Source organism: Hippocampus comes, unplaced genomic scaffold (assembly GCF_001891065.2).
Source record: "Hippocampus comes isolate QL1 unplaced genomic scaffold, H_comes_QL1_v1.1 scaffold83, whole genome shotgun sequence".
Lineage (NCBI taxonomy): Eukaryota > Metazoa > Chordata > Actinopteri > Syngnathiformes > Syngnathidae > Hippocampus > Hippocampus comes.
In genome coordinates this window covers 2669867-2683365 of record NW_017805281.1, presented here as the reverse complement: position 1 = coordinate 2683365, position 13499 = coordinate 2669867, and the positions used below count along the sequence as shown (strand labels likewise).

Sequence of the window (13499 nt, the reverse complement as noted above, 5' to 3'; positions counted from 1 at the left end):
TATATATATATATATATATATATACACATTAACCCCAGCTTCCACTCTGAAACCAAATGAAATCTGTGTGCGTAAATAAATCCATAATATAACATAAGCATGTACACATGTCAACCGTGTTGGACATTGCTGGACGCAAGCTGCCAGCTGTCCCGCTCGGACAGATTAACGAGTCCTCGAGTGACGTAACCCACACACAACCCAACACGACACACCTCGAGTGTGTCGCACACCATTCACGCGTGTGCCTGAGAGTTGACCTTGTGTAAACACATGGGATCAGCACACAGTGTCAAACATTGTGTCTTAGTGGTACCTAGTTAGCCTCTATGTTTATATTCTTTACCTTTTGTAAATAATAATAATCATGATGATAATATTAGCCTGCACTGTACTGAGTCAGTTGTGAAACTCTTCTTTGGGGGGGGTCTCTATATCTGTTGTATACTGCCCCCAGGTGGCCAAGGTGCACACACCAAGAAGGAGTGGCACAATTTCTTCTGAAGTGAAACAAAAAATGGTGGGTTTAGTTCAGAAAGTTGACATTTGCTTTATCAGGCGTCAAACGACAATATAACCACGCTGCTGCCGCTTCCCATCTCCAGCGTCTGCGCATTTGCAAGGTTTCAGCCAAGGATTAATTGGACTTTAGCAAGGTGAAATAAAATCCACTGATGTTATCATGGCAACGAGCCAAGTGCCACAATAATCAGACAAGGCCCTAAACTAATTGATGCTAGCATATGTTGACAGGAGACACTCACATGAGTCTTTTCGCCTGATGGGTCAATAAGCCGCGAGGGTGCATTTGTTTCGCCTCACTTCCCATGCAGCGTTGGCATTACTCTAATAAACCTCTGGTTCGGATTAAAAAAATACGCGCCCCCTCCTGTCCATACACACACACACGCACGCACGCACACACGCACACACACGCACACACACGCACACACACACACACACACACACACACACACACACACACACACACACACAAACACTTACACGCATTGAGGACCCAGTGGGATTGTTTGATGCTGCAACTGAAATCAAAAATAGCTTCACCATAACTTTGCATCACCGTCCTCTTTTAGCACTACGCAGGGGGCGGGGGGGGGGCTATGGGTCTTGGGGTGTTTTTTTTTTTTTTATTGGGGGAGCCGGGTCTATAGACAAGAAAGGAGTTCTTCTCAGAGATGATGAAGTCTATAGACTTAGTGCAGCTCTCCATGTGACTGGTGTAAGCAGAAGCTAAGGAACTTGATTGCAGAGACAGCTTCAGATAAAAAAGGCCGTAGGACGTTGGACAATCTTTTTTTTTTCCTTCTAAGAAAGAGAGAAGAAAAATAGGAGGGGGCTGTTCGTGGTCACCGGCTGATTCCAGTGTGACATCACAACTTGACGGCTGACCTACTTTAAGCGCCCGTGAGCCCGTGACGTCGCATTTATCTCCTTCAATTCTGTTACTTAAAATCCCCCACAAGCCCCTCCGCCCACCGCCCTGCTGAGCCGCATGAATCATTTACACTTGCCAATAACCTCCTTTCCAAAGATGGAAGCTGCACTCATGAATATTCATGCAGTGACACAACAAAACGCTCTGACGAGCTGCTGCCTTATGGAACCAACCATTGGAGATTAGTGCTACCAACTGCATTCCAAAAAAAAAGGAAAAATTCCCTATTTTGCACTTACCAATTGGATTTCTTTATGCATCATGTACTCTTAATGCCAAAAGCAGCACATTTTTTTGTTCTGTTTTTAAGGACGAAATACAGGACTGCATTTTATCAAAACATAATCTAATGTCATATTTTGGCTTGCAGCACGATAACGCACACATGCAAAATCAAGTAACAGATAGTAATCGGGAAAAAAGTTGAGGTACTAACTCAAGGAACGATTGTTTTATTTGTCACTTGATTGACAGCTGCTGGTGTCCAATATGTTGCTGTTCTCTGTGCCCCCATGAGATGACGTGAGAGTAAATGTCAGGCTGAAGAGGTGCACTTGTCGATATTATTACTACTACTACTACTACTACTAATAATAATAATAATAATGCAATACGGTAACATTTTCAGTAATATTAATTAATTATGGGTTAGGTTCAGCAACAGGTTTTTCCTGTAACGTCAAAAATAAAAAGAATTAGAAATAGAAAAGTTTAGAAAGCATAAGGCTGATGTGGCACGAGCGATTTTGGTTCAGCTATGAGGTTTGTGTCACATGACTCCTTGTCACCAACCCAACTGATCCAACTGTTCCTGCTCTCAGAGCATAGTAATTTATTTGAAGGGTTTGGCAATCAATGCGCGTCAATACACCCCATATGACACCACCGTTGCGCCTTCTGTCATGTAGCCTCCCTTCATACACTTTGCCTTCTTTTATTAGGAACTCTCAAGAGAAATTCAGTCCAAATTAAAAGTTATTTGACCTTTTTAACCAAAGTGCTTTTAAGCGGTTGTACAAAGTTTACTGAATGTTGAGAGCTTGACTGAATACATGAAACAACCCGTGGAGCTTTTTCATAGCGGACATACGTTTCTGAATTTGGCGTGTCTGCTTTTTCTAAACTTTAGAAAAGATTGATTTCGCTTCGCCAATGAGGTTTAGAATCTAAACGACGGACTCCATCACGTTAATAAAATACATTTCTGACATGAGCGTCCGCCATGCAGTTTATTTTGAAATACATTGATTCTCTTACGCACTTCCGCCCTGTATCACGCTGATATCCCCGTGGCCTGAGCTGTCAATCATCTCTACGAGTGACGTCACGAGGGATTTGCGACAATGTCAAACATCGTCGCGTGCGTACGTTTAGAATCCAAGCACCAGACTCCATTTAGGGTTTAAGTCGTATTCCGTGTTCCACATGTCTTCGAGGTAAGATTCATGACTACATTTTTTATTTAAATTGTGACCGCGTCAAATGATTCCCTTTCGGGATTTTCGGCTCGTGTGAAAGTAGAGAAATGCGGTCTGTTTTGTGCTAAATGGGACTTTGTAACGTTTGCGCCATCATTCGGCGTCTGGTCCTGATGTGAAAAGTTGCCTGTTACGTAACGCGAGTGCGGCACGTAAACGACATCAGGACACACGTTACCGACAGGAGGAGACATGTCGTTACCCCAATCGCATTGCTGCCTAATTCATATTTGAACGTTTTCGGAAAACAAGAAAAAAAAAAACAACCACAAATAATTCGTGGTTGCCTCGATTTACCCCGAACCGAGTAGTTTCTTTCTGTTCATCAGTTGTAACCTTCTCAGTTTGTTTGTGTGTTCGTTTTTTTTTATTGAGCAAGCGCACTGGTATTTTTTAAGTGATATTGTGCCAGTAAGTTTAATGAGCCAGTCGATCTCGAACGTTTTTACACCATACCATCTAAAAATATTTTCTCTCCAAGTACCACCTTAATGGACCAACATTAGAAAAAAATCGAGACACGAGGTCTCCTACGAAAAAGTGTTTTTGCTTGAATTGTAAACCACTCTTAACATTGTGCACCGTTTGAACATTAGCTACATTAGCTACATTAACTGTACCGTACATATATTTGAAATCCAAATGGTATTTAATTAAATGTTTAAACCTAAACCGGTCTTTGATAATCAATGTAAATGTTATTAACTTAAAACACTATTAATATTAGTACTATTAAATACAGCTGAATCGTATTTATGCAGTGATTCTTATGGATATCACAAGAGACGGCTCACGGATCACACCATTACTTAGGCAATTATGCTATTGGGTTAACGACCTTAGAGCCTGAAGACACGCGTTAAATTTAGGAGGTCACATGGTATATAAACTATAAGATTATTGACTATTAGAATTAAACATTTTTGCATGTCCTATATTTTTTCCTTGTGTGTTTGGCAGGACCAGGTGAACTCAGCTCAAGTCACCATGACCCGTTATTCCGAGGGATACGGAACCGAGGTACCCTCGAAACACATCAAAAGCACAAAACACTTGATTTGATATCGTTGTGAATCAGATCTCGTAGTTTCCCTGTAGTAGCGCCAAAGTTAACGTTAACTTCCCCACATACACAGGAGGAGTGCGTGCTGTCCGACCCTCAGGGAGAAAGCGACGCAGACGCTGACATCGAGGACGCCGACTGCAGGTGGTGCCGCTCACACCCGTCGGCTCCACCAGAGATTGCCAGCTGTGACCTGACTGCTTTCCGATAACATCTTACCTCTAGGCTCCAAGAGCCCGGCTCGCTCCAGCGAATCAGCTCACGGCGCCGCAAACGGCAGCGTCTGGCTCGGCAGGATACCACGGAGAGCGAAGACGATGGCGGCCTCTCTCACACTTCACATCGGTGGAACCTGCGGCTCAGTCCGGACAGGATGCGCAGCCGGACCATCCTTGAAGTAAGTCTTACATGGATAATTTGGTTGAAATGACTCACTGTTAATACAGTGAACATAGAGGGCAAATCCAGGTCCAGAAAGGAAAAACCTTGCTATCGTTTGACTTCTACCCATCTGACAGAAGCACCTGTGGCGAAAGCCAAACTGTGGCAAGGTTTTTTCTTTCTGGACCTGGAATTGAGACTTGTGACAGAGAATACCCGAGACAAGTCATTTACAGCCAAACAGCTTGAACAATTTATTGCCTTTCCAAAGAGGTCGGATTGCAGATTCAGCCTATATTGCATTGAGTTCCTGCCGCAAATAGAGAAAATCCCGCAGTAACTGACATCGCACCCTAAAAAAGTTTATTTTGACATTTTTGTGTAAATGAAACTCCATCTATTTCAACATTGACGCTAACATGCTACCAGATAATGACTATTTTTCCTCCAAATGAAAGCCCTCAACTCACTCCTACATAATTCCTTGACACCAAGATGACAAGAGGGTGGCAAAGAATGATTTTTCGTCAAATGGAAACTCCCCAACTCACTTCAACACAGTTCCTTGATGCTAAAATGCCACACGATAGCAGCATGAAAGTCCTCAACTTACCTCGACATAGCTCGTCAACACGAGACGCCACAAGGTGGTGGCAAAAAGCCTACCTTTGTCGAAATCAGGGGTGCCCAACCCTGGTCCTTGAGGGACCCCATCCAGCATATTACATACACTTCTCCCCCCTCTGGCAGATCTGATTCAAATTATCAGTTCATCAGCAAGCTCTGAGAAAATTGATAACAATCCTGATCATTTGAATCAGGTGGGTTAGAGGAGGGAGACGTCTATAAAATGCTTGATGGGACACCCCTGGTCTAAACGAAGCATGTCCAGTCACTTGAACACAAAGTAGTTCCCCAGCAGCAGGATGCCACAAGATGGCGTCAAAGTAATACTTTTAAAAATAAACTGAAGCTCGAAAGTGTTCCATCACAATGGCTGCAATCCTCACTTCTTGTGACGTCTGCGCAGGAGAGCATCTCTCAGGTGAGGCCGCTCGTCATCTCCAGAAACGGTGCGGACACGCAGACGGAAGCGGGCCCGGAAGCTCACACGTGCGGGTGGGCGCCGCCCCTTGCGCCCCCGCTAGTTGTCCTCTTGCTCGCCCTCGCTGCCGCCATCGCGTCCTTCCTGCTCCCGTGGGTCAGAACCTGACAAGCCGAGCGAAGAGTCCGATGGGATCAAGCACAAACATGAAACTTTTTTTTTTTTTTTTTTTTTGTGCGTGTCCAAGTCAAACATCAGAACCTTCATGTGTCCCGGTTGACGATTTTGATCAGAGCCGCCTCACCTTGACTTCAAAATAGATGCGCACTCCCAACAATGACGACTATGCAACTCCTCGGTTTCGACTGTGTGACTTGGCGCCGCGCTGAGAAACGCCCCCTTGATGTCCTTGTCACCATCTCAGCTCCACCCATCATCCTCTTCAGGAAGCGCAACCAGACCCGATTTAAAAAGCAATAGCAGGAGATGCGCGCCATCTTAGAACTTTTTTTTTCTCCCATCGTGTATACTCGTAGCTTGAAACGATTTAATAACGCCTGCTGAAAAAAAAAATCGGTTGTTGGGAAAACTGTGATTTTAATCCTCATTTTAAGTGTTTCGACGGGTCCACAGAGTTTCAATAAAATGACTTTTTTAAAATTTGACATCACGTGGTAATGACTTCACAACAATCAACATAATTATCCGAGCATCAGATCAAATTAGACAGTGTCTATATTCCTAATGAAGTGACCAGTGAATCTATTTCCAGAGCGTCACAGTGACAGATCGGAACCGCCGCCAGTCTTCTAGTTGACAAACATGTGGCCTTCAGAGCTGCGAGGGTGTTAACAACCTTCCCCGGTGATGAACCCCTTCAAACCCTGCCGTCTTGACTCGGTTACATTTCAGACTCCGCTGCGTGTGTCTTTGCAGCAATCGTATATAAAATACATACAGTATACACGGACTGAGAATTTTGAGTGGCAAACCAAGTGCACAGCAGCAACAGTTGCCGTATTGCGATCTTGTTATTGTGGAGCCCAAACGGGAACTTAAAGCCCCGTGAAGGTGCTGTGAGCAGATTGTCGTATGGGCTCTCAACTCATTGACAAGAAATGGACCGGACCACATTCACGTGAGCACAAAATGAATTTACGAGCTTCTGGTGAGCTATTAGCATCCGTACGTAAAATGCCTGAGCTAGCCAGCTGTTAGCTTCCTATTAAAGCATACACACCACAACAACAGGTGTAAATGTGTTGCCTGGCCTTGCGGGGCTTCCACGCGCCTCTCGATCCTTGACCTAGATTCCGCAGTGTTTGAATGCACAGGAGCAATGTGAACCCCACCTTGGCCCCCCCTCTGCACGATGAATAAAGATCCTGCAGTCATATGGTTGGGGATCAACATGCCCAACAAGAAGGGAGAGAATTTTGGTTAGGAACCAAATGTCCCTAAGTCTCAGTGACTCACTTTAAGTGGGTCAAATGAGTTTGGATATAAAAGCTGCAGTGCAATAAGCTCCGACGTGAAGTGCCACGAGTAACATTAGCACCTCAGACAAGCCGGAGTTCTAATTAGCTGCCGTTGCACAGTCGTGCCCTCAATATAGCAACATGTTTGTTCACTGAGACGATGACGTGCACTTGAGAGGAGAGCAAGGAGAGCGAGGCGGTGGACTCTCGAATGAAACCAGAACGGGACGGGGTAGAAATTTGGGGAAGACTTTGCGACAGGTTGATGTTTGGAGTCTGACTGAGCTCCATGGAGGTGGCGATTCCACAGCTGCGGCCGGATTGGGAGCAATGGAGGTGGAGCAGAGGGTGAGGCGCTGGGCGAGGGTGGACGTGATCGAGGAGGACACTGGAGTGCAAGCGAAGCATGACGAGGTGGACAATAATTGGGTGGATGAAGAGAAACGGGCTGCGAAGGATGAAGAGATGGGAGCTGAAAACAAGGAGGTGGAGGACATGGAGGAGAAGGAGGAGGTGAAAGTCAATGAAGTGATGGGAGCTAGCAGGGAGATTGTTGATGAAAATGAGGAGGAAAAGGAGGCAGGAGGAGAAAATGAGGATGACAAAGAAATGAGGGAGGAAGTTGAGGCGACGGAGGATGAACGGCTTCCTGTCCACGAGAACCTGGGAAAAGGCGACCGTCCACTGCAGAATGGGAAAAGTCAAAAGGAGCTGGAGCGGAGAAGCTCGGGAAGGACGGGAGAAGATGACAAGAAACGTGTATGCCACGAGGAGCATGTTTTCAGACGACCGCAAGATGGCAGAAAGTGGCAAAATGAAACATTGGGCGCTTTCAGAAAGGGAGAAGAAGTTGGGGCAGATGAGACGATGGCCACCGTGTTACGGAAAAGCCATGAGGAAGAAGTGGATCAGGATGAGGAGGAGGAGGAGGAAGAGTCGAGTGATGATGACGAAGCAGGGTGCACCTGGTGGAAGGAAGAATAACAAAACACATGGTGATACTATGGTCTCACCGCTGGCCAGTATCAGCAGATCGAGTTCCTTTTTGTCTCTTTGTGTCTTTCTAAAATAAAATGATGAACACAATGTACAGGAAGAAACATATAAAACTCGTGCGCCTTTGTCCTGTTACCCGAGACGGTTCACTTTGTTCAGCAGGTTCTCCGACTTCAATCTACTATACAGTATATGATTAAGCCCTTCAGGGACAGCGATCACTCCAGTAGAACGCTTATCATGGTTACAAGGTGCATGAAAGTGTTCATAATGCTACTTAGTCGCAGTAGAGAAAAGTGAAAAGTGGCCATCTGATATTGCCTCTGACTAAGCGCGCCTAACTTGAATGAAGGCATTGATTTCTCCGCAGCATTTTCACTTGTTTTTTGGGGTTTTTTTTTGTCTCTATGGCAGAAATACCACTTAAGTCCAGGAGAGGCGCTGCATGCACATTTCATCGATAAGAATCTATTATAAATATTCTCTTATAAGGTATATCTTCCAGGTGCTACTCAAAGATTTGTCTGCATCATGTTGTCACAACCGTCAACAATGAAATGAAAGCAAAACCCATGTCAGTACCATTGGCAACGTAAAATGGCTGTCCTCCGGCTTCAACCGTGGGGAAGAGGGGGGCAGGGTCAATTGTTCCTCTATTCATATGAAAGTCTGTGTTTTCTTTATGTCGCCGTGGTTTCGTTCTGTTCACTGAGCCTGCTTTGCAAGCTTCAATGGATTTTATTTTGTAATTGTTTTATCAGTGCGGTGGGAAGAAAGACAATCCAGAAGTGACATTTCAGTCCTTCAAGCTACCATCTCAAGTGCTGGGGTAGTTGTAGCACACAGGCTCGAATGTCAGTCACGGCTGCTGGGACTTTTCCCATTCTCTCCCAGCGCTGCGTGATCTGGTTAAACCTGTGGACCAGTCCAGATTCGCTGTAGTCTTCCTGGCAGTACCCTCCCAGGAGATAGATATTCTCTTCCAAGATGGCCGAGGCTGCGCCCACATGAGGTACGGGCAGGGGCGCAAGGGTCGTCCAACAATCAGCGGCGGGATTGTAAACCTCACAGGTGAGCTGGTCCGTGTAATACGTCCTGAGGTTGCACACGCCGCCGGCCACATAAAGGCAACCTCGAAGTGCCTCCATGCAGTGCTGGGCTCGGTCTTGAGTCATTTTTGCCATGTGGACGCTTCCTGCCTCGGGGTCATACACGAACAAGGAAGCAAGGCAAACATACTGGGGGTCAAAACCTCCGGAGACAAACACCCTTCCATCGAGGACTGTGGCAGCTTGGCCGCTGAGTGGATGGTTCAGAGGGCGGACGAAGCTGAAAGAATCCAAGAACAGCACGAGAGGGGAAAATAAATCGAGCTAATGTTACAAGCTAGCGATAAGCTTCCCGCTCAAGCGCACCTCCAGGTATCGGCCTCCGTGTTGTACATCTCCACGCTGTTTAAATTAGTGTTGAGCTGCTTATCTCCACCGATGGCACAAAGCTGACCTTGGTGGACCACCACTGAGAAGTTACTTCGACATTCCTGCATGTCGGCGCACCTCTTCCAGAGGTCTTGCTTGGGTTCATAGCTAGTATGATAAAAAGAGATAGACGTGAGTGACCACGCACCACCGTGGAAGCGCTAAAAAGCCGCCCATCGACCGCCTTCACCTGTAGGTCGATTTCATGACGTCGTCCTTGGCATAGAAGTGACATCCGCCGATCACAAACAACCGGCCCCCGAGGGTTGCGACGCCGTGTCTGAACTTTGGCCTATCTGGAATCTGGGCCAGCTTCCTCCACTCGATGTCCTTCACCAGGCCTGTGCCGGAGCGTAAGGAGTTTACAAACCAAATTTCGCCGCTTGGTACGCGTTGACCCACATCCTGGTCCAGCTGGTCCCCACCAACAAGAAGTAGGGAGTCTTTGGGGCGCCTCACCCGACAGTGATCCTGCTCTGAGAGGGTAGATCCGAACTCCTTAAAAGCAGCACCATGAAGTTGCACATCTTTGGTTTCTAAGCGTAGGTTTATGGCCCTGACCTAGACCAAAGACCACAAAGTGGAAGAAGGAGTGAGTCATGTGAGTGTGACTCCATTTGAATCAATCCATCAACATGCTTTCTTGAAGACAGTCACTCACCTCCCTGAACTCTCGAAAGGTCATGAGTGGAAAGCGAACTCCTCTCATCAGTTTAAAGGCATGCCCCAGTCGCTCCTCAGAATCCACCTCCAGCCAGGAGACTAAAGCTCGAAACACAACAAGCTCAGATGGCACGCTGAGACCATCGCTGCAGAGGAAGTCCAGAAGCTTCTCAGCTTGGAGGTCCAGAAACTTCTCAGTCGCAGACACTTCCAAGAAGTTTCTCAGCACGTAATCATTGGCTTCCTCAAGGAGCTCTGACATCCCATAAGCCTCAGCAAAAGAAGCCACGTCCAGGCAGGAACCCGCCCCCATTTCCTGTTTCATGAAGAGGAGGCAAAGCGAGACGGCTGACCGGAACTGGAACTGGAGCGCCGTGCAGGCGAGCTCAAAGACGCAGTCCCAGTTGACAGGAAGCGACGCGCGGTAGGCGAAGGCAATCAAAGCAGCCATCTCTGGAATGACTTTTAAAGGAAGGACAACGCGAGCTTGACGAGACTCCCTCATCCCGCTGGTGAACATGCCTCGGAAGTAGTCGCTGCTCGCCGCCAGGATCACCCTATGGACTGACAGACGAGGTTGTTCAAGTCCGAGCGGAAGCCGCAACCAAAATATCAACACTTCAGAAGAAGCCTGATTATACAAACCATGGAACAAAGCTCCGTTCACATCCAAAATGACGTCACAGCCCACACCGTCTGCCCAGAGCTGCTCGATGGAACGAAGGGTTCGTCTCATTTCCTCTTCAGCAGAGATCGCTTTCTCCTTTCTCAGATCTGCCTTGGCTCCAACGGTTTGGTCGCAGAGGTCCAACAATCTCGGAACTCCGAGCGCGCGAGCCGCTGCCTCAATTTGGGGTAGGGTGTCGCCCGTTGCTATAAGCTTCCCGGTGTAGGCAAACTCCACGACTGCCTGTAGCCCACAATGATCCACATCTGGAGCTAGAAACAGACACCACTGGTGGGCGGCCACCTCGCACGTTTGAGTTTCTACCCTGACCCTCGCCTCAATGAAAGAGCTGACAGCAGCAAGGATGGAAGAGTGAACGCGGAAGCTGCTCCCATCCTCTGTGGTCAACGTCAGATCCGTGAGGAGACCCGATTCAAGCAACTCCTTCAGGACCTTGAACATCTCACCAGGAAAGCTTTCGCTCGGATAGCGTCGGACATCATCGACGCGCCCTCCGTCCTCCTCGAGCTTGGATCCGCATGGTTCCGCCCTCTCGCTTGTCAGCCCTAATCTCGAGTCATTGAAGGCCACAATTTTTCGGAGCTCACGCTTGTCCTGTTCAACGCCTTCCCTTCCTTCTCCTAGTACTCGTTTCCTCCTTTCCTTCTCGCTGCGCCACTGCTCATCCCATTCCGCTGGCAGGCCACTCCCGCTCGCCTCCATGTGAATTTCAACCAAGCAAGGTTAAAAAAAAAAAATCAAATAAGATAAAGTGTGCCTCGTGCACTCTTCTCTCTATTTGTGAGACTAAAAGCTGTCCGCTCACACTCCCGCTGGACGTCAACAAGATGCTATTCTAAGCGTGGCCGTCACTCAGATTCACTTTCACACCAAGTTGGAGCAATCATGTATTCGCATTCGCCACATTCACAGTCGAGAGTTGCATATCACTTTCCAGCAAGCACTTTATTTGGTACTTTTGCCGCTCTCCAAACATCAGTTTTCTCATGCAAAGCTTCTGCTAAATGTCAAAATGACTCAAACGACCTCCGACTTGGTCCTAAGCTATCATGCGAGATTTGGTAAACAACGTGTGATGAAACAGACAGGAAGTGTGTTTCCACAGATGCAATCTTCTGTTTGTCGCCACAGATCTTGATCGCGCAATTTACGGTTTGGAGCGGCTCTCTGTTCTGCCATACAGTTGTACATTACTACCACAACTGTACAACCGATATAACAGTAATAAACATAATTTTAAATGAATACCTCTCTCACATTGTCATTTAAAATGAAGCAACATGAGCTTTGTCAAGGCACCGTAAGTTCTGGTGAAAGTTGGAAGTGGGTGCAATTTTATGTATATTAACAATGAAAGGAAAACCAAGAGGACAGTCTGTCAAATCGGAAAGGAAAGTGATCATAGTATGGATCACATGCGCTATTCTAACGGCTCAACACTTGCCAGAGTCTTGAGTTCTGGTTCGTCCGTCTCTCTTGTGGCCACGCTGTTGTTGTCTCCCTGCCTGCCTCTGAACGGCTTCCCCAGTTTGACCGACAGCGTCTGCAGCACGGAGGCATCGTCCCGCGACGAGCTGGTGCGTCCGCTGCGGCCGAAGGTGGATGTGCTCCTGCTCTCCGAGTTGGTGGCCTCAAAGAGCTTGCCCATGAAGCTGAGGCCGGCCTGGCGGATGTGGGAGCTGCCGGCGAAGACGTACAGAATCGGGTTGACGGCGCTGCTGAAGTAGGCGAAGGCGGTGACGTTGGGACGGGCCACCCGGGCGGCCGCCACGGTCGTTTGGCTGCCCTGCGAGAGGCCGATCACCTGCCGGAGGGGAGCAAAGGATTAAATGCCGGAAGGATGCTCGATCCTTGGACCTAGGACGGGGGTCGGCAACACACGGCTCCAGAGCCGAGTGCGGCTCTTGAGAGACATCTAGTGGCTCCCTGGAGCTTTATAAAACATGTTTGAAAATGGAAAAAAGATTTTGATAGTAGGCTAATATAGCTGAAATAGACTCGAGAGGCGTTCAAAGACAGCCTCCGAAAAAACGGAAATTAATGATTACGTCACTGACACTAAGAAAAGTGAAAATAATGCCCCAAAACAAAAAATATCAAGCGAGGAAATCACAAAATAAATTCTATGGGGGCGTTTGTGAATACACAACAAAGGAATGAACAACATAAACAATTCGGAGACAGTCCAGTCTCCTACATACATAGAGCATGTGTTTCCTTCATTGTAAATTTTATAGAATGCTTTTATTTTTTTGCGGCTCCAGACATTTGTTTTTTTTTTTTTGTCCTATATGGCTCTTTCAACATTTTGGGTTGCCGATCCCTGGTCTGGGCTACGCTGCGGCCACAATGGGTTTACCAAATTTAGTTGGTTTTTTTTCCCTTCAATTGGCTAACACCAACAGAAAACGAATGATGAAAAATGTTTTTCAAATAAAACTGTTGTCCACATTGAACCGATACAATAGTATGCCCCTTGTTTCTATCTGTGGACACAATGAATGAACAGATCGTTCAACCTACTGCAGCAGTTTTTACTTTTTTTCCTCGGTTTGTTTAACTCAAGAGAACAAATGCAGTCATATAAAGAAAAAAATAAGTTGAGACAGCAGCTTCAGTAAAACTCATCAACTGCTTGAAACTTTGTTTTTTATTTCTCTCACATAATTACAGACAGCTTTACAGGAAGCTCATCACTGTTCCTTTCTTTCCAACTTGGTGAGGCTGCAAACTGTGGAACTGAAGGGTGATCCTGTGAATCAAAAAAAAAAAA

The 13499-nt window shown here is 46.7% G+C and overlaps 1 protein-coding gene across 2 annotated transcripts; it reads right to left on the bottom strand.

Moving 5' to 3' along the window:
* Positions 1-5636: 5636 nt before the first annotated feature.
* Positions 5637-12142, bottom strand: si:ch211-63p21.8 (kelch-like protein 33). 2 transcript variants are annotated; one of them, XM_019871127.1, is made up of 5 exons: positions 10684-12142; positions 10037-10602; positions 9566-9936; positions 9313-9483; positions 5637-9226 (listed from the first exon to the last, which is right to left on the bottom strand). In XM_019871127.1, exons 1-5 carry the CDS (start codon positions 11426-11428, stop codon positions 8707-8709), a joined length of 2373 nt encoding a protein of 790 aa, XP_019726686.1. In that variant the 5' UTR covers positions 11429-12142; the 3' UTR covers positions 5637-8706. The 2 variants fall into 2 exon arrangements, with proteins under 2 accessions (XP_019726686.1, XP_019726685.1); XM_019871126.1 differs by having other exon boundaries at positions 10037-12142.
* Between the last annotated feature and the right edge of the window lie 1357 nt (positions 12143-13499).

What these genes read in the sequence shown, in the direction of transcription:
- si:ch211-63p21.8 (XM_019871126.1), bottom strand. Translation starts at nt 11,428, where the DNA reads ATGGAGGCGAGCGGGAGTGGCCTGCCAGCGGAATGGGATGAGCAGTGG. An exon ending in CCTTTCGAGAGTTCAGGGAG is followed by an intron (nt 9,937 to 10,036) that starts GTGAGTGACTGT and finishes TCTTTGGTCTAG; the next exon opens with GTCAGGGCCATAAACCTACG. An exon ending in ACGGAGGCCGATACCTGGAG is followed by an intron (nt 9,227 to 9,312) that starts GTGCGCTTGAGC and finishes GGATTCTTTCAG; the next exon opens with CTTCGTCCGCCCTCTGAACC.